The sequence below is a fragment of the Telmatherina bonti genome (genome assembly GCF_933228915.1).
Source record: "Telmatherina bonti genome assembly, chromosome: 14".
In the NCBI taxonomy this organism is placed as follows: Eukaryota; Metazoa; Chordata; class Actinopteri; order Atheriniformes; family Telmatherinidae; genus Telmatherina; species Telmatherina bonti.
Genome location: NC_136612.1, coordinates 30,877,154 through 30,901,338, shown reverse-complemented (window position 1 = coordinate 30,901,338; position 24,185 = coordinate 30,877,154). Strand labels below are relative to the sequence as shown.

At 39.5% G+C, this 24,185-nt stretch overlaps 2 protein-coding genes across 2 annotated transcripts; one reads left to right on the top strand and one right to left on the bottom strand.

Annotated features, from left to right (window-relative positions):
* Positions 1-1,513: 1,513 nt before the first annotated feature.
* On the bottom strand, positions 1,514-12,407 carry ppp1caa (protein phosphatase 1, catalytic subunit, alpha isozyme a). The gene is made up of 8 exons (XM_079253479.1): positions 12,272-12,407; positions 11,866-11,976; positions 5,831-5,962; positions 5,363-5,593; positions 5,173-5,277; positions 4,860-5,083; positions 3,433-3,567; positions 1,514-1,766 (listed from the first exon to the last, which is right to left on the bottom strand). The coding sequence occupies exons 2-8, from the start codon at positions 11,918-11,920 to the stop codon at positions 1,650-1,652; spliced, it is 999 nt and encodes a 332-aa protein (XP_079109605.1). The 5' UTR covers positions 11,921-11,976; positions 12,272-12,407; the 3' UTR covers positions 1,514-1,649.
* A 2,984-nt stretch (positions 12,408-15,391) lies between these two features.
* LOC306765645 (claudin-4-like) lies at positions 15,392-16,229 on the top strand (the record flags this gene model as incomplete). Its single annotated transcript, XM_079253130.1, has 2 exons — positions 15,392-15,523; positions 15,744-16,229. The coding sequence occupies 2 exons, from the start codon at positions 15,392-15,394 to the stop codon at positions 16,227-16,229; spliced, it is 618 nt and encodes a 205-aa protein (XP_079109256.1).
* Between the last annotated feature and the right edge of the window lie 7,956 nt (positions 16,230-24,185).

The following is a 24,185-nucleotide window of genomic DNA, read 5'->3' as shown; positions in this document are numbered from 1 at the left end:
AGTACTTCCACATATATATGCAAATGTTTTACTGAGAATAAAACATTATTTACTGACTAAACAGCAGCAGCTGGTTCTAAACTTTACGCTAGATTCAATGGAAAATTTCTGTACATGATTATCTTCAGTATATATATCTTTTTCTTATTTGAAGCTATAATTTGCACACATTCCCATACACACCATGAGGTTCAGAAATGGTTTCAACACTTTTTCCTCATGAAATATATATATATACTTTGCCAGCAACCCTTGTAGTGCAAGCTTAATCAAATTAGCCCAATTTTTGCTTTTACAATAAATCTTGAAGCACTTTGATCTGGAAGTCGAAGCAGTGGTTTAACATTCCTCCTTTTTGATTTTAGTTAAATATACACACACACACTCTCCTTCAGGACTATATATATGCACACATCCATCTGCATGGAATCAGAGCTCCATCTGTGCACCTGCATGATGCTGGGTTGCTGAAAATATTTGCCAAACATCTGCGATCCAAAAGAAGCTAAATGACAGAGCAAATCAACTTCTTATGCTTCAGATGCAAATGACTAGAAAAAATACCTGTGTGTATATATATATATATATATATATATATATATATATATTCAGATTATTCCTGACAAAATATCTCATAGTTGTCTAAATAAAAAAAGCTCCTACCAGCATATAACCGTCGCCAGAATTCAGTTATATATTTTAGGTCTCATTCATAAATCTCAAGATGTTGAATCAATGAATGCAATAAAATCAGCCACAATGTAAAAAAAATAAATAAATAAAAGGACAAAACAGCAAACAAAGTGATGATGGCATACCTGGAATAAATGTTTATTCATCTTCAACTGAACTAAAAACAAAAGCAAGAAAACTTTAAAAACAAAATAAGACCATGATGTTTTTATGTATCTACAAAAACAAAGAGAAAAAAAAAAGAGCAGATGTGTTTAAACATCTATGATGCAGTTTCATGATTGTGATCTCAAATCATTGATTTTCAAGATGAAAAGAAAAAAATGTCATGAATCCCCCCAAGTTAACAATTCACTTACACATATACCGATCCTGTGCACCCAGTGTGTGGTACGTGCCGTTACCATTTGACCGTGCAACCTGATCCCCATATGCCCCCCCCTTTCACACAGGCATACATAGACCTCCTCTGAAACATGATGTACAAAAGCTTGCGTTAAGCATTAAACAGTGCCTGGCCTGAACACAAACAGACAAAGCTCCCCTCTCTCATTGTGCCCCGCCCTTCTCTGCAGCCAGGCTTGAATTTACATGATGAACGGGAAGAACCCACCTCTACAAAATGACAGCAGAAACAAAACAGAGAGCCTGAAGGGGAAGGGGGGTGAACATACATACAGAATACAGCAACATCCTGTGTCACTCACTTTTTTTTCTTTTTTTTTTTTTCCTCAGACCATACACACAAAAAAAATGTACGCAAATATTCAAACAAGTAGATAAAAGTAGTTTTTAGAGGGGAGGGGAAAAAAAGCATGAATGAACCCTGGACATTTATTTTTTTGTTGCCGTTTGGTGACAATGGAGGAAAAAAGTTTGGGAGGTAGAGAGAAAAAAAAAAAAGACTGTTGGGCCAACGGCGGTGGCAAGTCGTAGGAATGGAGACTCAGCGGCTGTTATTTCTTGGCTTTAGCAGCCTTGGCTGAATTTCGCGGAGGGGTGACCGGCCTGCCGGATCCCAGTCCTCCTCCTCCTCCGTAAGGATACAATTTCTTATCCGCTGGCTTCAGAATCTATGAGACACAAAAGTTCAACGTTAGTCTGAAAGCTGAACTCTAATGGAAAGCAGTCATTTACGTTTTTTTATTTTATTTTGGTACCAATTCATTCAGCTCAGTGGTGGAAACGTACACCCTCTAAGATGTTACATAACACATACAATCATTTCCTCTGGCCTGGATATATTTCCACCCCCTTTATTTTTTTTACTTATCACAAACTGTGAAAAAAAAAAAAAAAAAAAAAGTTAAAAGATTCAGCATTTTGCAGAAACACCATCATCAGAAATAAGTATCCATGTAATGGTTTCCAATGATGTGAGGGATCACTGAAGTGTCAGTCCACTTCTGTCCAATGTTGCTTAACTTTGTTGACGTTCCTGTGATTTGTTTATCCACAGCTCTCTTAAGGTCCCACAACATTTCAATCAGGTCTGGACTTTGACTGCACCGTTGCAACACTCCATTTTTATTTATTTTTTTCCTTTTTCGGCATTCTGCTGTCGATCTCCTGCTGTGTTTGGAGGTCACCGTCCTGCTGTATGACCCAGTTTCAGCCAAGATTTAGCTGCAGTCAGATGGCCTCACATTTCATTCAATAATATTTTGGTATAAATAGAAGTTTAGGGTCAACTCAATGACTGCAAGGTGTCCAGGTTTTCACAGCACATGAACCAAAAATCTCCACTTTGGCTGATCCAAATGTCTTTTTTTTTTTTTTTTAGATGCAGCCTAAGCTGCCATGTTTTGTTTAGTACTAAAACATTTCCCAATATTCTTTTTAAACAGTATTTTCCTAATTGCACAGTCATGGACTTTTAGCCAGACTCAGGCAAGCAGAGGCCTGCAGGGACATAGATGTAGCAATTTCATTTTTATCATTTCTCTCAACACTGTTTGACCTTGGACACCCATTCCTATAAATACCAAGCCAAGCCTACTCTATTTATAAAAACACTTTAAAACAACAAATACTGACCAAAGGGCTGAACAGTAACAATAACAGGAACACATACATATTTTAAAAGACATAAAAAACATAAAATAAAAGAAGACAATTGAAATAATAAAAACAAAATTAAATATATTAAAAACCATAAAATAAAAATTAAAACAATATTAATAAAGTCGCTCTCACACTGGGTCAAAGGCCAGCGAGAATAAACTGGTTTTAATCAGAGATTAAAAATGGACAGTGAGGAGAGTTGTTGAGCATGCAGTGGCAACACGTTTCATAACCAAGGAGCCGCCGCTGCAAAAGCCCAGACCAGGCCTGGCGGATACGTTGTACTAGTTAGTAATCTTTCACATGGCAGCATGATGGACTTTGCTTAGAGAAATCACACAAAACTCTTTCCCAGTTGCTTCTCCATAATAACACTCATTTCTTTCCTCTTTGGCAGTCTGAATATGATTCATTAGAGAACGGATTTACCACATTTTAGGTTTAGTAAGGACCAGACTATTTTTCCATTTGTCCTGATACATAAGACTTAAAGAGTATAAGAGGGTGTACTTTCCTTTTCATGTGATATTTCTTATTTTATTTAAAAGCAAGAGATTAATAAAATTTTTTTAAAACTTGTAGTTTCTGCCAACCTATGACAATCAGCCATGTTGTACCATAACAGCTTAAAACAGATTTATTTATGCAGCAGTGAAAAGTTGTGCTTCAACGTACCTGGAAGGAGCACATGAGTGTCTCATCCACACTCATCATGGCACCAGCATTGTCAAATTCACCACAATAGTTGGGAGCTGAGAACAGAGTGACGAGCTGTCTCTTTGCGAAAAACTCATAACCGTCTTCCACCACCTTCGGATAGAAATGAAAGCATCAGTTCAGAGCAGTGGTGAATCTGACATAATCTGCCTTTCAGAGGAATAATCATGATGGAATTAGAAATAAAATATGAACAATTGGACTTAAAGTTTTATCATTGGACTCCGCCAAGGCTGCCCTTTATCACCGATTCTGTTCATAACTTATATGGACAGAATTTCTAGGCGCAGCCGAGGGGTTGAGGGGATCCGACTTGGTGGCCTCAGGATTGGGTCCCTGCTTTTTGCGGATGATGTGGTCCTGTTGGCTTCATCTGGTCGTGATCTCCAGCTCTCGCTTGAGCGATTCGCGGCCGAGTGTGAAGCAGCTGGGATGAGAATCAGCACCTCAAAATCTGAGACCATGGTCCTCAGCCGGAATAGGGTGGATTGCCCTCTCCAGGTCGGGGGTCAGGTCCTGCCTCAAGTGGAGGAGTTTAAATATCTCGGGGTCTTGTTCACGAGTGAGGGAAGGATGGAGCGCGAGATCGACAGACGGATCGGTGCGGCGTCTGCAGTAATGCGGGCTCTGCGCCGGTCTGTCGTGGTGAAGAAGGAGCTGAGCCAGAAGGTGAAGCTCTCGATTTACCAGTCGATCTACGTTCCTACCCTCACCTATGGTCATGAGCTGTGGGCCGTGACCGAAAGAACGAGATCTCGTATACAGGCGGCTGAAATGAGTTTCCTCCACAGGGTGGCCGGGCTCTCCCTTAGAGATAGGGTGAGGAGCTCGGTCATCCGGGAGGGGCTCAGAGTAGAGCCGCTGCTCCTTTGCATCGAGAGGAACCAATTGAGGTGGCTCGGGCATCTGGTCAGGATGCCTCCTGGACGCCTCCCTGGTGAGGTGTTCCAGGCACGTCCCTCTGGGAGGAGACCCCGGGGAAGACCCAGGACACGCTGGAGGGATTACATCTCTCGGCTGGCCTGGGAATGCCTCGGGATCCCCCCCGCAGAGTTGGCAAATGTGGCTGGGGAGAGGGAAGTCTGGGCTTCCCTGCTTAGGCTGCTGCCCCCGCGACCCGACCCCGGATAAGCGGCAGAAGATGGATGGATGGATGGATGGTTTTATCATTATTAGGTGCAGCACTTAAGGGAAAACTATCCTTATATATGGCAAAATCTTTACAAAGAGGAAGCCAAAAAAGCCCTTGCATTGCTCCATCTGTTCAACAAGCTGAAACACGCTGCATTTTTTAATGTCTTTCAGCTCCTTTTGCTGTTATATACAACTAAAGCACACTTATACTCCAGTCTCACACAACATGCACAGCAGTGAGTAAACATTACCTGATGCGCTCTGCATATTAGGTCCATGTCATGTTTGTGCAAAAATTTGGCCACCACATCTGCCCCGAATGTGAAGGAGACGCCACGGTCATTTTCACCCCAGCCGAGTACATCTTTGTCTGGATCAGCCCACAGCAGGTCGCACAACAAACCCTGGTCAGGCACGTCTGTGGGTCGCATTACTCTGCGGATCTGCTCCATCGACTGAAGATCAGGAGAGAGGCCTGGAGGCAGAGATGCAGAGAGGAACCACTTGTTTTACTCCATTTCTCAATATGTGGTCTTCTTAAAATCATCCAAGGACGTGACTCACCTCCATGACAGCAGAATATTTTCTCATCTACAATGGCAGCCACAGGTAAACAATTGAAGCAGTCTGTGAAGGTCTTCCACAGCTTTATGTTATATCGTCGCTTACCTGCAAACAGAGGATAGAAAAAAATGGAACCCTGCTCAATAAAGCTTCATTATCATCCACCATTAAGGGGTTGTTTTGTACTTACACTCATCATAAAAGCCATAAATTCGATTAATAGAGGCGCACTCATGGTTGCCGCGCAGCAGGAAAAAGTTCTCTGGATATTTGATCTTGTAAGCAAGAAGCAAGCAGATGGTTTCCAGCGACTGCTTTCCTCTGTCGACATAATCACCCAGGAACAGGTAGTTGCTTTCTGGGGGAAAACCTCCATATTCAAAGAGTCGGAGCAGATCATAGTACTGACCGTGGACATCACCTGCAGGGGGCAGCAGAGAAGAACAGTTTCAACACAGCTGTACAGCTGCTTTTATATGCAACATTACCATCTATCAGCAGAGTAAACCCCACATTAAAGCTGAGCGGTGACTAATTTAAGCAGCGCACATAAAAGGGCATATTCTTATGTAAGAAAACTCAACTGCGCAGCTTCTTGGACTCCTTTTTTTCACTCCTGTAGCCGAACTCACTGACCCCTCAGTTCACTAAAACTCACCACAGATTTTTAAGGGGGCCTCGAGTTCAAGCAGGATTGGCTGGCTCAGGAAGATTTCGCGGGACTTGAGGCACAGGCCTCGGATCTCGTTCTCTGTTAGTTGAACATTCTTCCCTGGCCGAGACCCCTTGACTGGAAACAGAGAGATGGGAGACATTTTAGACATAGATATGAAAGCATAAAAGAAAAACAAACCTTCGCTCAAAGCAATACGAAGCAAGACTGTCATAAAATAATGAAATGCAATGTTTGGATTTTCCACCAGACCACCAGGCTTGGAAGTTAACACCTCCCACCAGCCAAATGCTGTCAAATTCTGTTAGCAGTTCAGTGTCACAGCCATTTCAGCAGGTACTCACATCATTTAGAGGCGATACTGAACTGTCCGCTTGCATATCGCAACTGATATGAAACATCTAAGAAGACGTGATCAGTGGAAACTAGCTTGACATTGTCAGAATCAAAAGCAGGTTTTCTTTTCTTTCTTGAAATATGGTTTATGTAAAAGCCACTTCCTCTTTGAGATGATACTGCAGCAACACAAATACTCCAAATAGCATGCACTGCTAGGAAGCAACAAGACATAACACACCCTCAGGTCTACTGATAGAAGAGGCCGTAACAAATTAAAAAAAAAACAAAAAAAAAAAAAAACCAAACATTGAAACATTTATCATGCAATCAAGATGCATGCAATGTGGTTTAACTTCTCCGCTTCTTGTCAAGAACTCATCGGGTTTGATAAGTTTCTGCTTAGCTTGCACTTTCACATTTACAGAATACGACACACATGAGAAAGAAAACACACATTTTCCTGGAAACTTCTTTGTCTTTGTCACCCATAAATCAAATGTGTGGTCATGGCTTTAACAAGGGGAAAATAAAAAGAAAGGAAACTACAGCTCTTTACTGTGTGTGTTCGCAGCACACCCTCATGCAAAACTGCTACTGATGCTGCTGGGAGTGGGGTTTGTTTGTATCAGTGACAGAATCAATCACGCTTCACTCTGTACTGTTTGATGCCCAACAAACAGAACAAGCCTCCACACAGAAGTCTTATTACCATCTATTTTTACTCAGACTAATAAAAACAAATAGACAACCTGTAGTGTTGACAGTTCATGTTAACTTATAAGCCAAATGTAAATACAGCTCGCTTTCTGGTAAGTTCACACGCCAGCTCACCCCTCGGACTACACAGCTACAACTGATGCAATGGTTGCAGGCTCGATGGAGAGGTCACGCCGATTGATAACGTTTGTCCATTCAATGCGCAAGATACTCCATTTCTCAACTTTAACCTCACAGGGTCAATTAGGTCTGTTTATATATATATATTTTTTTTTTTTAAAGTACTCCTTTCTGGTTACAGTGGTAGAACAGCAGTTATCAAGAACACATATAGAAACAGCTTAGTGTACACTTATAACAAGTACAAATAACAGGATATTCAGTGAAATGCAAATCAGTTTATAAGCCAATAATTACATTCAGAGGGGCTTCAGGTACCTTGCTGTTGATCACAATAAAATTAATATTTGCTTGAACATGTAACAGGATAGATGCAAGGATCCATTTTTACTTTTAACTTTAGAAACAAATAGCCCTTTTTACTTCTTTTTACAGAGCCTGAGAGTGAATAATGAATGTAAGGGTGAAAACGAGAATCACCAAATGGAGATGCAATAATGGGACTATTGTGAGCGGACGACAAAAGGCAGGGAAAAGTAGATATAAATACCCCAGTGCTGCTTGTTGCTTTAAACCTGGATTACTGAAGGCTAAGCCCTGACAGAGCTTACTCCAAAGTTAGCCTCATAGCCAGTGGGCAACAGCGAGCCCGTCATGAGGAGTACAGACAAAAGGCTTTCCATTACACTGATCAGGAGGTCCAAAACAAAGAGCTGGACCAGTGCAACAGCAAAGCTGTCGGGGTGTCAGGAGTGGCGGAATCAACAGTCAGTATGCTTCAGCACTCCTGGCTCAATGCTAGGTGATCTGGTTTGGCTTGTGTGATGTCCTGCTCTCCAGACATGCCAGTAGCAAGGCGCCCCCAGATTTCTCTTAGCTCTGCATACACGCAAGTAATCCAATTGAAACTGCCTATTATCCAAACACATTCAATTGGTTTGGTCTCAAAACACAGTCAGCAAGCGGGAGGGTGACCCTGTTGTTTATATTTGCGACTGAAATGGCACAAGATAGTTTAGCAATCGGCAGTGGAACATTTACTTCTGGGACTCCTGTTGTCCCGTCTTAAAGTGAGAAAAAGGCTAATAAAGTAAAAACTGATGGGCTGTTATCCCGAGCAATAAAACCACAAGTGGCACAAAAAAAGTGGAGTGGGTTACATAACAGGATATAAATACAGCCACTATCAGGCTTGTGTCTTTTCCTGCGTTTAGAAGACAACCTTATCAAGGCTCATGTACAAACACCGCAGCATGTCCCACAGTCAAAGTCAAACTCCCTGGAGGCTGTTTGACTGCACGTGCTTATTTGTGTATAATCCCAATCACCACCACCAGCTCAGTCAAGGCTGATCATGCTGGGCCTATACACAAGAAGGTAAACAAGCTGAAGACTAAGGTTAAATATATTAAATCGATTGGTGTAGGGGAAGGTTTATGTACCTGCCATTGACAATTTATTGCATGGACTTATTTAAGTTTTACATTTCAAACACAATACTTTATTATAAAAGTACTGGTACTATGGTACTTTTATCCTCAATGAATTCATATGTCTATAGATGTCTTATTGATTCACAATCAATTTGACCTTTTTTTTTTTTTTTTTTTAATCAAAGCATGTTTATCATCTCTCTCCAGGGATTATAAATGAGTTATTTCATTCGTAATTGCTCCATGTTCCTACACCCAGCTTTCATTTGCCCGCCTGCAGCTGAAGGCTTCTAAAAGAAACAAGCAGCCTGTGGGAGCCAAACTTCATGAAAAGTTTATTTCTGAAAGCTACGAAATGAAAGATGCAGTTGGAACACCTGCAAAAAGGGGAAAAGAAAAGAAACTAAGGCTAAACTAACTTGCTGGTCAGAGAGTCTTTTGATCTGTCAGACAAGAGATTTGATTTCTCTTTATTCATTTTATGTAAAATGCTAAAACTTAAATCAATTGATCGTAGTAAATGGATAAAAAACAAGATCAATTACATTTTAAGTACAGTATTTTCTGCACCATAAGGCGCACTTAAAAGCCTTTCATGGTCTCAAAAATTGACGGTGCACCTTTAAACCTGATGCGATTGAGTTCCTAAACCTACTTTGAAAAATCAAGTGAACCAAATTAATTCGGAGCTTGCCATTGTTCAGGGAGGATTAACAAAAGAACTACTGGACATTGGTGTAAAAAGTGACGTTGCGAGCATCATGGGATCGATGGATGAGAGATGGTGAACACACTTTTACCAAGACTGTTTGGCAGCGTTGGGCGAATTACGCCATCGTATGTGAATGGATTGTGGATGCCTGGCTAAGGTTTCTTCTTCGACTGTTGAGCTTTCGCAAAAGCCGGTATCATTGCTGAACAGCCGCCCAGCAATGAGTCTGACTCCGTCCATGACAAGAGACAACCTGCTATGCTTGATGGAGAAATTGTCCAGCTGTTCAATTTAGATACATAAGATGAGGACTTTGATGGATTTGTTACAACAGATGGATAAAAAAATAACGTGTGTATTTTTAAATATGTATCGTAGTTGATTTAAGTTCAACCAAACTCACTGTTTTGCTTTACTTTTATTTTAGCATGCGCCCAATAACGCGGTGCGCCTCACGCATGATTTAAGCACAGAAACAGACTTCCCAATTTAACCTTATAAAGTAGTGTGCCTTGTGGCCTGAAAAGTACGGTAATGGAAACTTTGTATGATAGAAAAATATATAAAAAATTAAAATGTCCCATTCAAAGACTCACTTCTGCTCTGCAGACCCCTACTTCCGGCAACATCTGTTGCTAAATGAGAAGTGCGCTCCTTTGTTTGACAACATAAAGTGAAATAACAGAGGAAGTGGAAAAGCAACATACAGAAGAAAACGGAAAGACAGCAAGAAAAAACATCAAGTGGCAGCAAGTGTTGGATCAATTTAAGCTAAAACCAAGTGAAGCAACCTTAAGACCCCGCTAACTTCCACGCAGCAGCATCTCGACAAAAAGAATGCGGTACGAGCAGCGGACTCAAGTTAAGGTAGGTGAATGAAATCTGAAAAAAAGATCAGAGAGGCACCTACGTAATTAAAGACCATATGACTGCAAGTACTTTTCTTTCTTCTTCCCCTTCGTGGTCTGTTGCACGTTCAGACTAACGCTACTTTTACGGCAGCTTTAAAAAACAGAATTTGATCCGTTAAAACCAGATGCTGATGCATCTAAGACACAATTCGGATATTTTGGGGGCATGGCTATTAGAAGTTAAATTATGGAGGTGAAGACTCGTTTAAAAGAGAATTTAAAAAACAAACAAACAAACAAACAAACAAATATTATGGAACAAAAACATTCTTTTAAATTATTGAAATGTTTTAAATTTCAAATTGTATTTATTTATTTGGCACATAATAGTTTTATCTGTTAAATACACAAAATAAATACATAAAAAAGGAAGATAAACTTTTAATTTGTTTTTGTACTTATTTGTCAGCAGATTATATATTTTTTAAGCAATATTTAGTTTGTTGTATTTTATTCTGTAACCGGATTACTATGTAATGTCATGACGAGTTAAATAATTTATTTTTATTGTCATTGTTTAAAGTTAGAATAGAAAACAGTAGCTGCAAATGGGGCTGAAGTCTAGCTTATTGTATTATATAATTATGCAAATGTTACTGCCTTTTGTACAATCACTACTCTGCTGAAAACCAGTCAATGTTTTCAAAAAGGGCAAAATCCAAACCGATTTAGTCAATCAATTATGGTTCCCTGGCTATGTTTACCTTTTTTTTTTTCTTTTTTTCAAAACATTTATATTGGAGATATATTTTTAATCCAGTGTATCCATAATGACTTTAAAGTGATTCTTGGAAGAATAGTCTTAAGATCCTCATCACTACTTTAAGAGCTTAACAGCAGCTGAGTCAGACATATTTTTATGACAATTTGTTGTCTTTGAGGTTCTCAAAGTACAAATTATAATTCCAGGTAGAACCTGTCTCATTTATGTTCACATCCTTCCTAAAAAACCAATCATAACATATACAGCTTGAATTTAGGCTTTAAGCTCTTCCACTCAGAAATATTCTGTCTTTTACACAGATTTAGAATCAAAGGATACAATTACCCCACATCTGACTAAAGTATTTCTCAACATTCTCTCAATAACTTAGTCATGTGCATAATTAATATTTCTGCAGTGCATTCACAAGATACTAAGGCTTTAACTATTTCAACTCATTTCGTTGATATGTAAAGCACATGACAAGGATGTGCAGCTGCTGAATCAGCAGGGCCATATCGTAATTCTTTGCAATCCACTTATATAAATAAGGAAAATCACAATACAACCCATCACAGCATGCAAAGAGCTCAAGAAGGGCTTTTCAATACAACCACAAATGCTCCAATTTATTATAATAATGGCAAATAAAACTAAATGTTTCTCCGTTATATTTAAGATTTTTTTCTTGACCCGCTCACAGGAAAAGCAGCATTATGATCATATTCATTTGATATTACATCTCTGTAATATCGCACATTATACTGATTTAATTACACACAGTGATGCCCTGTGACAACACACGAGGAGAAATGGCAATGAAAAAATAATCTCACCAAATGATGTGTGTTTAAAACAATAATAAATAAAAAGTAATGAATACATGCAACTTGATCCCATCAGAAAAGAGAAATCCAACCATTGAAGCTGTGATCATAAGTAGGCTACTTTATCATATCACACTGCAAACGCCTTTAACTTCAGCTGACATACCTGCCATTTGTTAAAGACATTTCCCCACAAGCAGTCAATTTAAAACATCCATTTGTATCACTGTAAGACATACCGGATTTTATTCTCCTCACCTTCCAAGAGACGCTGAATTATAGAGTCGATGTTTAATTTGTCCGGCTCCGCCATTTTCTTTATTTTCTGACGTTATCGGGAAGTAAAGACCTTGGTATTCCGTGTTGTTCCTTAAAATAAAGAAATTAGTTAGTTAGTAAGCATTATTTATGTGGCATATCATATTTAACACCGTTTAGCTAATGAATGTTTAGCACCGGCGGTATGTTTAAAAGGATATGATGTATGAGCTTTTCCGAGGTTGAGCTAATGAGGCTAGCCAGGTAGCTAGCTTTAGCTTTAGCTAGCCACCATGTAGCATAAGCTACACATTCAAAGTAGCAGCGGCACAGCTGAACCGCAGCTGGTTAGATCAATAAACGCATATTTACAAAAAGGGTATAAACAAATTAAATGCTCTCAAACCTTCTTTTCGAATTGATCCCAATTGTCTAGGTAGAAGAGATGTATAAATGTTTAATTTTTCAGTTTAGTCTTGGCCCTTTTTACTGGTTTGTCCAGGTCGCTGCTCTTCCTCCTGGAACTTTAACAGAGGGGCATTGCAACCAGGCGTCTACGGTAGCGCAGGAGGCGGAATCAAGCTGAGCAGGCACGAGTTTCTAGAGAGATGATTGGTCCCGTGACGTTATGAGCAAACAAATGTTCACATATGATTGGATGAATCCCGTGTCTGTCTTAGTCAGCCTCCTCCATTTAAAAAGGTTTCAATGGAGAACCGAGTCATTGCGCCACCCAGTGTTTATATTTGGAATTACATCAAGACCCAAAATATCCTTTGTGCGCTGCTCAGAATAATAAAAGGAACATTTACACATCTTTGATATTGAATTAAATATGTCAACTATAAATCTTTATTACATAGTGGAAAGTCTTGAGAAGAAATTAGTATAATAAATAATAGATAGCATTAATAGACAATAATAATAAATAGAATCCTTCATTCATTCATTTCCCGAACCGCTTATTCCAATTCAGGGTCGCGGGGAAGCTGGAGCCTATCCCAGCCGGCTTTGGGCGACAGGCAGGGTACACCCTGGACAGCTCGCCAGTCCATCGCAGTGCATAAATAGAATCAATCAAATAAAATAGTTCACCCATAGAGTTCTGGTCTGGATTCAGAATCACACTCAATAAAAGTGGAATGTTTAGCTCATGGCCTGACCCAGTCTCTGTGGAAAGTCCTCAAGATAATTCAAAATGAATTTTAGTAGTGTGTGTGTGGCCTCCTCACATTTTGACATCATCCTAGAAACACACACACACACACACACACACACACACACACACACACACACACACACACACACATACTGTTGCTGCCTTCTCCAGACATAGATCTTGATATTACACAAATAAAATGAGTATGTGGAAAGGTATTCTCCCTTTGCTTCTCTCATATGAATAATCATTGGAATTAAGACTTTAATGTTTGAAGGAAACCAGGTAACCAGGCTGCCATGTTCTGGCAGCTTGGAACAGTTGTGGGTGTTGAAGGCCTTGCTCAAGGGACCACAGTGCTTCTCCTTTGTTGGCACTGCTGGGACTCTTTCACACTACTGCTGCCTCTTCCAAACATCACTCATATGACAAAAAAACGTTTCACGTACTTTTACCATTTTCAGCCACTTATTTTCTATCCTTTTTCCATATAATTGGAATTGCAATCCCTACAAGAAGTCAGACAATGATTCCTCACATTAAATGCTAAGTTTACAAGTTTTTTTTTCTAATGTTCTGTGGAAATGAATCAGCGTTTCACTCAAAGGACTGATGGGGCTTGAATTTGTTTTCCACACATGTGGCATGTCACCTGTATAAAATCAAACTTCTGAAAGGTTTAGGACAGAAGAGCCTTATTCCAAATTTAAACCTTAGATCATGAATATCTGCTCTGCTAAAAGCTTATTTATTAATCTGCAGTGAGCATGAGCAGGAAAAAGCATTTTTAATAGGTTGTTCTTTGAGTTGTACTCTGCTACTGCTTCTTTCAGACAGATTCTGATATGATGTAAAAAACAAACAAAAAAAAAAAAAAACGATGAATGTGTCTCAGAGGCTGTTTTCCCTTTAATTGTCTCCTTTCTTTCCATGAAACTGTGACTGTGATCCTGCTAAAATCCCAGTCTCTGCTGGTATTTGTGGATTCTTGCCTTCATCATCATAGTTTCGACAGAAGTAGGTGTGGATGTGATGGAGATGAGCTGGGATGTGTAACTTTGGAATCTGTTTAGACTTTTTCCACATGACTCACTTTGTTTGTGTTTGTTTTGTTTTTTTTTCTAATGGTCAACTTGTGATGGATAAAACCAAAGCATCACCTAAAATCAGTCCTGCTTGTGACACGTCACGGACGATGACGCATTTTGTTCCTTTTTTCGTCCCAGAAAGTTGGTGTGGAGCAAGAAGAGGTGGGAAAATGCAGGTCTATGACAAGCCCATTCTGGTTTGAGGTTCATTTTACCTCCTTTGTTGCTGTGTTTTTTCTGAGCCCCACCTCAACCTTACATTCCTCTATAAATACCCTATCTGATCACACACTGCACATTTGTACATCGCAAAACAGCACCTTGAACAACCTAAAGGAAGGTTAAATAAAGGAGAAACTTCCATTCTTCAATTAATTCACAAATTTTTCAAAAAGGTAGGCACAATTTTCAGTGGGTTTTTTTTTTTGTTTTGTTTTTTTTAACTTAAATGTTTACCTTCTGCTCTAACAAATATAGCAAACACAAAGGGAAATAGCAAAGGCCTAATGACTGAAAAAGTCTTGTTTTTTCTGTGTTTGCTGGCTTTAAGATCACCGAAAAAAGTCTTTTAAACTTTGAGTTAAAGTAGAATAAACTAATAAAAATATAATTATTTAATTTATAATGTTTTTTTTTTTTTTTAAAAATCCACTGATTTCCGTTTTTTGTTTGTTTGTTTGTTTCTATCACGTTTTAAGTACTTAAATCACATTTTGCCTGAACCTTTTTTTTGTTTTTATTTATTTGTTTTTTACAGAAGTTTTTTGTTTCTTACTTAATTTACCTTACTGAACCAGGTTGACATACGTTTTTTAAACCAATGTGGACTGTATCTTTAATTTTGGTTTGTGAATAGTGATAAAAGATTTGGCATCCAAACCCTAAAAGGAAAGAAAATAAGAAAAGCTAACTGGAGGATATGTGGGTGAGGCTCATCCAGTGCTGGGTGGGGGACCTGGAGGCTTGGGCCTGTCTGGGCAGGAGTTATAAAAATGTGCCTCTAAGCCACAGTTTCTGTGACAACATGCATGCCGGCACTGGTGTTTGTCTGACACAAAGGAATAAAGAAAAGACATGCTTTGAGACATGAAAAGAGAAATTTCAGAAAATAATCAGTAAATCAGTTTTAACTAAATCCAAGAAAAGTATTATTATTATTATTATTATTATTATTATTATTATTATTATTATTATTATTAATAATAATAATAATAATAATAAAAAATGCTTTAATTGACTCTTATTTCTCCTGGTTTTCTCCCCAGCTTGGTTTTCCAGAATGGGATCTTCTGGAGTTCAGATTGTATGTGTGGCCTTAGGGGTCCTTGGACTCGTTGGCGTCATTATTTGCTGCACTATTCCTCGCTGGAAGGTGTCGTCCTTCACTGGAGCTAACATCGTGACAGCACAGGTAATGAAAGAAACAATGGAACATAGACGGATTGTATTAACATGCCATCAGAAGAACTACTCTGTATTCATTAGCATAAAGCAGTACTGTGTGCACTAGTTTATACTAAAGTCAAATAAACCACTGAATGAAGATACTATAATCAAGTCAATAATAAGTTCCATCGCCATATATGAATGATATGTGAAATGTGTGTTTCTTTGTGTGTGTGTGTGTGTAGACCACTCAAGAGGGCCTGTGGATGTCGTGTGTGGTGCAGAGCACTGGGCAGCAGCAGTGCAAGAACTACGACTCCCTGCTGGCTTTGACTTCTGACCTGCAGGCCGCCAGAGCCCTGACCATCATCAGCTGCATGCTCTCCGGCCTCAGCCTCCTCATCCTCTTCTGCGGCGCTGACTTCACCACCTGTGTGGAGAATGAAGATGTTAAACCGAAGATCAGCCTGGTGGCCGCAGTGGGCCTCCTGCTGGCTGGTCTCCTGGCGATCATCCCAGTCAGCTGGTCTGCACATAACATTGTGAGAGACTTCAACAACCCCATGCTAAATAATGCCGATAGAAAGGAGCTGGGAGCATGCATCTATGTGGGCTGGGGAGCCAGTGTGATACTGCTTCTGGCTGGCGGTCTGCTCTGCTGCTTCAGCAGACCCAAATCCAGCAGCTCTGGAGGAACCGCCAAGTACAGCTCAAACAAAGACTATGTGTAGTGGCTTTAAAGAAAGGGACAAGTGTTATAGAGAAAGGAGGGGAGGAGGACTATTTACTGAAAGATTGAGAAAGAATGATGTAAAATAGCACCAGGGTTTGGCTCAGAAAATCCTGATTGTGTTTATTTAACACTGATAACTGGCTCAGTTTCTAACTCTGCTTACAGCTATGATGGTGATTTTCCTTTTGGTTGCAGGGTGGGGGGGTGAATTTTAATTTACTGCATTTTGAAAGCATGAATGGGAGTAAGTGGCATTTGGGTTACTTTCTTCAGAACCACTGTGCGCTTCTTGTAGCTAGAAAACAACTGGATTATCTTCTTACTGGAATATTTAATCTCGAAATGGCATAAAAAACATTTAAGGGGTTAAAAGTGCCAAAATAAATAATGGAAAAGTAATATGACATAATGAGGGCTAAAGTCAACATTAATAAATGTGAAATATGTGTTATTTCATATTGCTATGGCTTTAAACGAAGATTTATTCCACATTTTTATTCACTTTAGTGTTGTTTTTTCATTTAAATTCTGGTCAGAGAAAGCTGAAAGAGATTTTTAACCAAATGCACCCCAGTAGGCCTCAGGGAATAGCTGTGTGCAAATGTTTCTCACATTATTCATCCTTATGCATAAATATATTTAACATACCTTTCTTATTATACTTTGTTCTGCTTCTTTTTTTGTAAGAGAAAAAAAGAATAAAATCTGATCCAATGACAATGTCTACTTCTTGTGTTTTGACATTGCAGACAGAACTGTTGTGTTGTAATCTCACCCCGGCTGGTACTGTCATGATCATGGCTTCATATTTCTTCTCGTCAAGTCTGTAAAATCTGAAGGCAGATTTATTTCCTTTCGATGTAAGGTTGAGATTTAAACTTGACAAACTATCTACAGCTACACCATGCGGACAGTTTTCATTTTTCATCATGTGAAAAGTCTGTGGTGATGGAAACTTCACTCTGGACCAAAGCAGCGTAGCCAACAGACATCCCAGGATCCACTTCATTCATTCATTCATTTTCTGATCCGCTTAATCCAATTCAGGGTCGCGGGGCAGCTGGAGCCTATCCCAGCTGGCTTTGGGCAAAAGGCAGGGTACACCCTGGACAGCTCGCCAGTCCATCGCACGGCGGATCTACTTCAGTGTTTAGCGTATGAAAACACTGCTGCCTGGAAATTTCACAAGGTAGATGGCGCCAGAGTCTGGGTGAAAAAAAAAGGATGAAATGTCAGGGAGCGGCCTGCGTTTAGCTTGATTAATTAAGCAGCTGGCTGATGTAGAACCCTACAGTTCATCGTGCACGTCTGACACCCAGCCTGAGGCCTTTTGCAGTTTCTTCGCCCCTCCTTCCTGTTTCATGGCAGCATACATTTTTCAGGGTCATCTGCTCTCCACAGTTTGTCAATAGCCAAGAAGAATATGTGTTTAATTAAATCTAAAGTAATCTTCTGTCTGAGAACAAGAAAACAAAGTCCACCCGATCAGATTCCAAGTAAGCCAAAGATTTCTTCAATCCAGGCTGTTGCAACACCCTGGGTTCTGTAATCTGTCTGCGGGGAAATGTAAACACAGAAGGAAACTCCCTCCCTAATGACAGTTCAAATGTCTTTTTTTCCTCAAAGATGTCAGAATGAGATTGTTGGTTTTCTAAGTTTTTAACTAAACTGGAACAAACAAAGCCAGAATGCAGATCATAAAGTTCTACAAAGCTGGTTCTTGAGCCGTTTGCTCACAGTTAGTCCAGTGACTAGGATCTACAGTAACATGTTTCAAAGAATCAACGTTGGAGAGGTTGTTGCCGAGGTGTGAGTGCCCCCCTGAGCCAGGATGTGCAGCTGCACAACTCAACAGATGTGTTGGAAGATGCAGAAATGAAAATGAAAGCAAAATAACCTCCAGGCTGCCGAATATTTGTACTTGTGTGCAGTGGTCCATCAAGAAGTAGGTATACTCTCCATTTTTTTGTCCTTGTAAAAAAAAGAAAAAAAACTGAAAAAAAAAAAAAGTAGCCCAGAAAAACCCTTTTTCAGAAAAAGTGATGTGTAAGACTCAATTTAGTCTACCTAAAAAAAAAATCCATCAGTATTTTTGCTCATTTCTGCTCATCGGTTTCAGGGGAGAAGAGTTATGAAAGGACTAAACCAATACTGGCACACAGACTAGTGAGAGACAGGCACATAGACATATACACATATAGCTTTATTATGTCTATGTTCAGGTGAAAGTTAATGCAGCTGTTGATTAACTGCACCAGTGTAGCATAGGTAACCTTAGCTTAGCTGCTGGGTGACGTAGCAAATGTGTAGGGACGTTTGTAACCGTAAAAGCAGCATCACAGGGGGTTTAGAAGTGGGTATACTCAATGCTGACTGAAAAAGAAGTGGGTATACTCCATGTACCTGCATATACCCTGGACTACACCACTGGTTGTGTGTATCTGTGATGAACTGCTTTGTATTCCAACTGAAATAGATTCTTTCTACATCTTTAAATGTTATTTATTATCCATATTATCCATAATGCTGATTTCTCCATCAGCACTTAAAGCTGTACAGTCTCTTCTTCACCTCAGGTTAAGAGTCTGGGTGTCATCCTCCACAGTGTAGCAGTAGGACAAGGTCTCCCATGATGCCTAGTTTTCCCACAATGCGTAGCGTCTGGTGTGTTGTATGTGGCGCCTAGGAATGTGGATTAAAGACTGTTCTCAACCGAGTCGACCTGGTCGTGTGCTTTCATTATACACACAGTACATCATCACTTCAACCTCACATCAGCAACATTACCTGGTCTGCATCCATCTACAAAACATCAATGGACCCCTCCCTTACTCTGTTGCTGTATGCTTGATCACAGTCTTGTTACCTGCCATATTGATTACTACAACTCTCTCCTTTGGCCTTTGTCAAAAGCCCCTCCATCAGCTTAAACTGGAAACTAAAACCCACCATATCACCCCCATCCTACAGCAAATCTACTGGCTCCCAGTACCCAAACCCAGTTCAAACTCCTCCTATTCAAGGCCTTTTGACAAAGGCCTTGAATAGGAGGCCTTTTGACAAAGGCTGTCCTATTCAAGGACATCCATATCCTCCAGATCATTCGTTCCTGGGTATGAGGGGTGTCCTGCAGGTTCTTAATGTTTCCCTGCTCCAACACACCGGATTCAAATGAAATGGATCCAGCAGCCTACGACTCATTCATTTGAGTTGGGTTTGTTGGAGCAGAGAGACATAAAAAAACCTGATGAAATACAGCTAACAAGCATGAATATTCATGTGTAGCTCCAAATGTAAGGGATGTATTACTAATACACTGAATGTGTTTGGATTGTGGTGCTGTCTTTGTTGGAGCTAGTTGCTGCTCTTTTTTTTTTCTTGCCTGCAGCTGATCCAGAATGCTGTTGCCTGCCAGCTAACTGGAACACACAGATGTGAGCACATGTTCCCCATTTTGTTGCCATCTGGCTCCCTCTGCACCATAGAACTGATTTTAAAATCCTTCTTTTAGCTTATCTATGTCAAAAAGGCCCTGCTCCGCACTACCTGCCAGAACTGCTTCAGCCTTATGTCTCGGACACTAAGGTCTGCAGCTCAGCTTGGTTGTACCCCTGACAAAGCACAAACTTAGAGTGCATTGGGTTTTAGCAGTGATGGCACCAAGACTCTGGAATCTGCCTCTAAACTTGAGGCAGGTCACCCTGTTACCTGTTTTTAAATATCTTTTAAAAAACCTTGTTTAAATAGCTTTTTTTTTTCATTCATAATTGTATTGTTCTGTGTACAAATGTCATGTTGTGTGTGTGCACTGATGTATTACCTTTTACTGTGGATGTTATTTATTTTTTATATAAATTGCTGCTTGTTTTTAATGTGCTTTAAACTGGATTTGTGAAGCTACTAGCTTTGTATGTAAACACAGGACATGATGTTGAAATGACATTAACATCTTATCCTGGGTTTGTGATCCTTATATTTGGCTTTGTCTATTTGTCGAAGACACACACATTCACCTAATCCAGTCCTGGAACTCTACACTGTGAGTCTGTGTCTGCATTAATGTGATGTTGTGTTTAATGGTGAAAGTAAAGAAAATGAACATGAACAGATCTGCTTATTTACACCTAAAGAGCCTCATGTGAATATCACACTGATAACACTGGTGACTACAGAGTACCTGGTGGAAACAGAGTTACATCAGGTGTTATGGAAACAGGAATACACTCCAGTCATGCTTGAGGTCAACCAACCCAGCAGGGGGTGCTCCGGTTACATGTGCTGCATTGACGCTACAGAAGATAAATACAGAATGGTGGCAGATTGTTTGCAAGTTTAACATGACTGGATACTAAAAATGATAACGTTGAGATAAAGTATATGCATCAAACTGTACTCTTCATCCATTATCAAATCCAGCTGATCCATTTTTTTAAAAGTTGGAGGAAAAATAAATCCTTTCAGAGAGCCTCATCCACATGATCTCAACGCAGCACTTTAATTTTTTTTTTTTTTTTTTTTGGCACTTTGTAAATGAACTTGATCCTTTGGATTTCTGTCTTTGTTTAAGGACAAGAATAATCAAGAAGCGGCACAGCAATACAAAAGACAACAATACAACATCTCAAGACGCAACACAACACAAGATGGACTCACTTCCTGTAGTGTAACGTTCAGGTTTTGTGGCCAAAAATAATAAGAATTTGTTTTGAAGGAAGGCGATTCTTAATATGACCAAAACGTGACACATAACAGAAAATTGGAAAAAGGAGATTATTATTTTTATTTAGAGGCACACTTGTTGTTGCCATGTAGTAAAAAAGTTCTCTGGAGGGAGCACAGAGAACATAGCTACCAAGGAACAGGTAGTCGCTTCCTGAAGGGAAAAGCTCCAAATTAACAGTCTGAGTATAGACATTACTTGTAGGCCGTGGTGTAGTGGTCCCTCAAGAACTGGGTACACTCTCAGTTTTTTGTTTTTTCTTTTTTTAAACAAAAAAAAAAATGAACACAAAAAAAAGAAACACTGTTTTAGAAAAAGTGACATGTAAGACTATGCTACATAGTTTACTCCAACCATCCTTCATTGTCACATAATTTCTCCTCTTCAGTTTCAGGGAGGAAGAGTTATGAAATGACTAAACCAATACTGGCACACAGACTAGCGAGAGACAGGCTCATAGACATATATATACAGATATGTTCATCATGTCTATGTTCAGGCTAAAGTTAACGCAGTTGGACTTTGAAGCCCGTTCTTTGACAGACAGGAAGCCAGTGTAAAGATCTGAGGACTGGAGCAGCAGCGTTCTGGACTACCTGGTCCAGAAAAGTCTGGTGGACTTTTTAGGGAGACCTGTAAGGACAGATTACAGTAGTCCAGTCAACTAAAGATAAATGTCTGGACATGTTTTTCTAAATCCTGCTGAGCCATCCGTTCTTTAATCCTCGATACGTGGCTGACTTCACAACTGTCTTTCTGTACCCGGTCTGAGTCCAGGACTTCAGCGAGGTTTGACATTGGTTTTGAATGTGGCTGTCTGAAAACAGTTTCTGACTTTTAGTTTAGTTTTTGTTTAACTAAAGGAAGGTCTGGCACATTTAATCTGATCGAGACGGTTATGTAGATGTGTGTGTCATCAGCATACACAGCACAATCGTAATTACACCCACTAGAAGCTGCTCTCATGCTCACAGGGGGACGTGCTACGAGTATGAGGGTGGGTTAGATTGTCCTAACTCGTTTTAGTTAAGTTTGTTTCTTTCCCTTTTTATCATGTTATACTCTTTTGGTTATTTCTATATTTTATAACTCTTATTGTTTCATATTGTATGACTTTGCACCTTAAAACTTATCGACAATTTAATTTCTTTGTATATGTGGAATTTTACGATGACAATAAAAGTCTGTTTAGTTCTATTGTGTTCTAATTAGAGAAACATATTGTTGTTTTTCATTGCTTGAGCCAGTGGGAACATGTTGAACAGCAGAATTCAAAATATGACAATTTCTCAGCCAGTCTAGTAAAATGTTATTGTTGCTAACGTTAAATTCAAAACCAGTAAAACCAGGACTGAAATGTTTCAACGATCTGGAGTCAAGCGGATTATATTTAAGACTTTAACTAAAGCAGTCTCAGCGCTGTGAAGCCGAAAACCTGACTGGTAGACATAAAAACATTTTAGTATAAAGAAGCTGTGTCACTGTGGAAGGACAGACAATCATACTCTGAAAGTGGTGGTTTTTATACCGACCAGTAGCTGCTCATGGAGACCAGTCCAAGTTTTGCTTTTTTCCAGTAGTGGCCAGATGGCGGCTGTTTTTAGGGTAACCTGAAAACAGAGACATGTTCTGTAAAACATCTGAGGCTCTGCATCCTGAAACACTCGGAAAGACCCCGTTGGCATGGCAACAAGACAGCAAGTGGTGATTTTCAGATGGCGATTTATTTTGTCCAAGTTTTTAGGATTGATAGGAGAAAGGTGTGTTGGAGCGTTTAAGTCCTGGCTGAGTGGAAACGGAGATGACATACTGCAACGTTCCACCACCTGCCTTCAACTCCTACCCGCGTTTTATTCGCAGCATTCGCTGACTAAATCCCAAATTACAGATGAGCAAACCGTTCAGAGGATATTTTGTCTGTTAAAACCACAATGAAGAGTCAAAACCGTCACCAGAATGGTCGTACAAAGTAGCAGCCTTTAGGCAGGGAGGAACAGGTTGGTTTTCACATGGGCTGTTTCTCGGACCCTCGGAGTCGCTGTTAACGTTTCCAAACAAGTGGTCACAGAAGATCTACATACTAAATTTCAGTAGTTTGATACTTGGCATTAATGTGAAGGTACTTTTATTGTTCTTCACATCAAAATGTTTCAATTTTGCTTCATCCATCACACGATGAGTTTATAATGAAACATCTTCGACCATATGGATAGTTTTTATCTATGCATGTACCTGCTCGCTTTACTTCTAACTAAAAGAAAACAAAAAACATTTGTAGGTGGTTGTCATTTGTGACATGTGGCAGATGTGTCGACCAACCCAAATGTTTCCACATGCTGTGATACACATTGTTCTTTCTTTCTTTCTAGAAAAAAAATGAACAAGTAATTTGTCAGGAAGACAAGCTTTGGCAACATCCCACCTGATGTAATGCTCCGGAAAGTACAGCAGTGGAGTAATACTCACTTTCTCACAAAAGCAGAAATCACGTTTGCCTGCCCACATCTTTTGGCCAGATTTAATCTGATGAATGAGATTATATCCTGAACTTTTAGGCTTCTATTGCACATTGAAATGAAGTCACATTGATGAAAATGCGATCTGAGGAAATCAGCTACATTCAGCATTTAAACAGGAGTTACTTTCAGTGTTGAACGTTCAAAGGAAAGAGTAAAATGTGTAAACCGACTTCCTCTTTTAGCTGAAATAAGTTACACTCGTAGTTACAAAAAGTCTGAAACTGTGAAAGTTCGTTGTAGATTTATTGCGACAGAAGAGACTCTCGTAATCTCAACTGCTGAGATTATGCAATATCACCAAATGCTGCAGAAGAAAGGAAAAGAGTCTCAGTGCCAGTTTGAAAGAAATCTGTGACATTAATATGAGTCACAGTAAACCATTAACACAGTCTCTAAAGGTCTCCCACAATCAAAGCCCTTAATGCTTACAATTATTTACAGTTATATTTAAAAAGCAGCAAAAAACAAAGAAACTACAATTAAAATAAATACAGTTACATACTGAATGAATGAATAATAATAAATAAACATAGGCAGGGGCGTAGCACCAAATTTTGGGGCCCTGTACACTCTCTGTGGGCCCCTATCCATGCTAGTGCACGTGAGTATATGAAATAAAAAAGCATATAAAGCTACAATCATATCAAATTATATTGATGAGTGGTTCTTTCATTCACCTGAATTGATGTACTTGGCCTACTTATGCTCAAATACC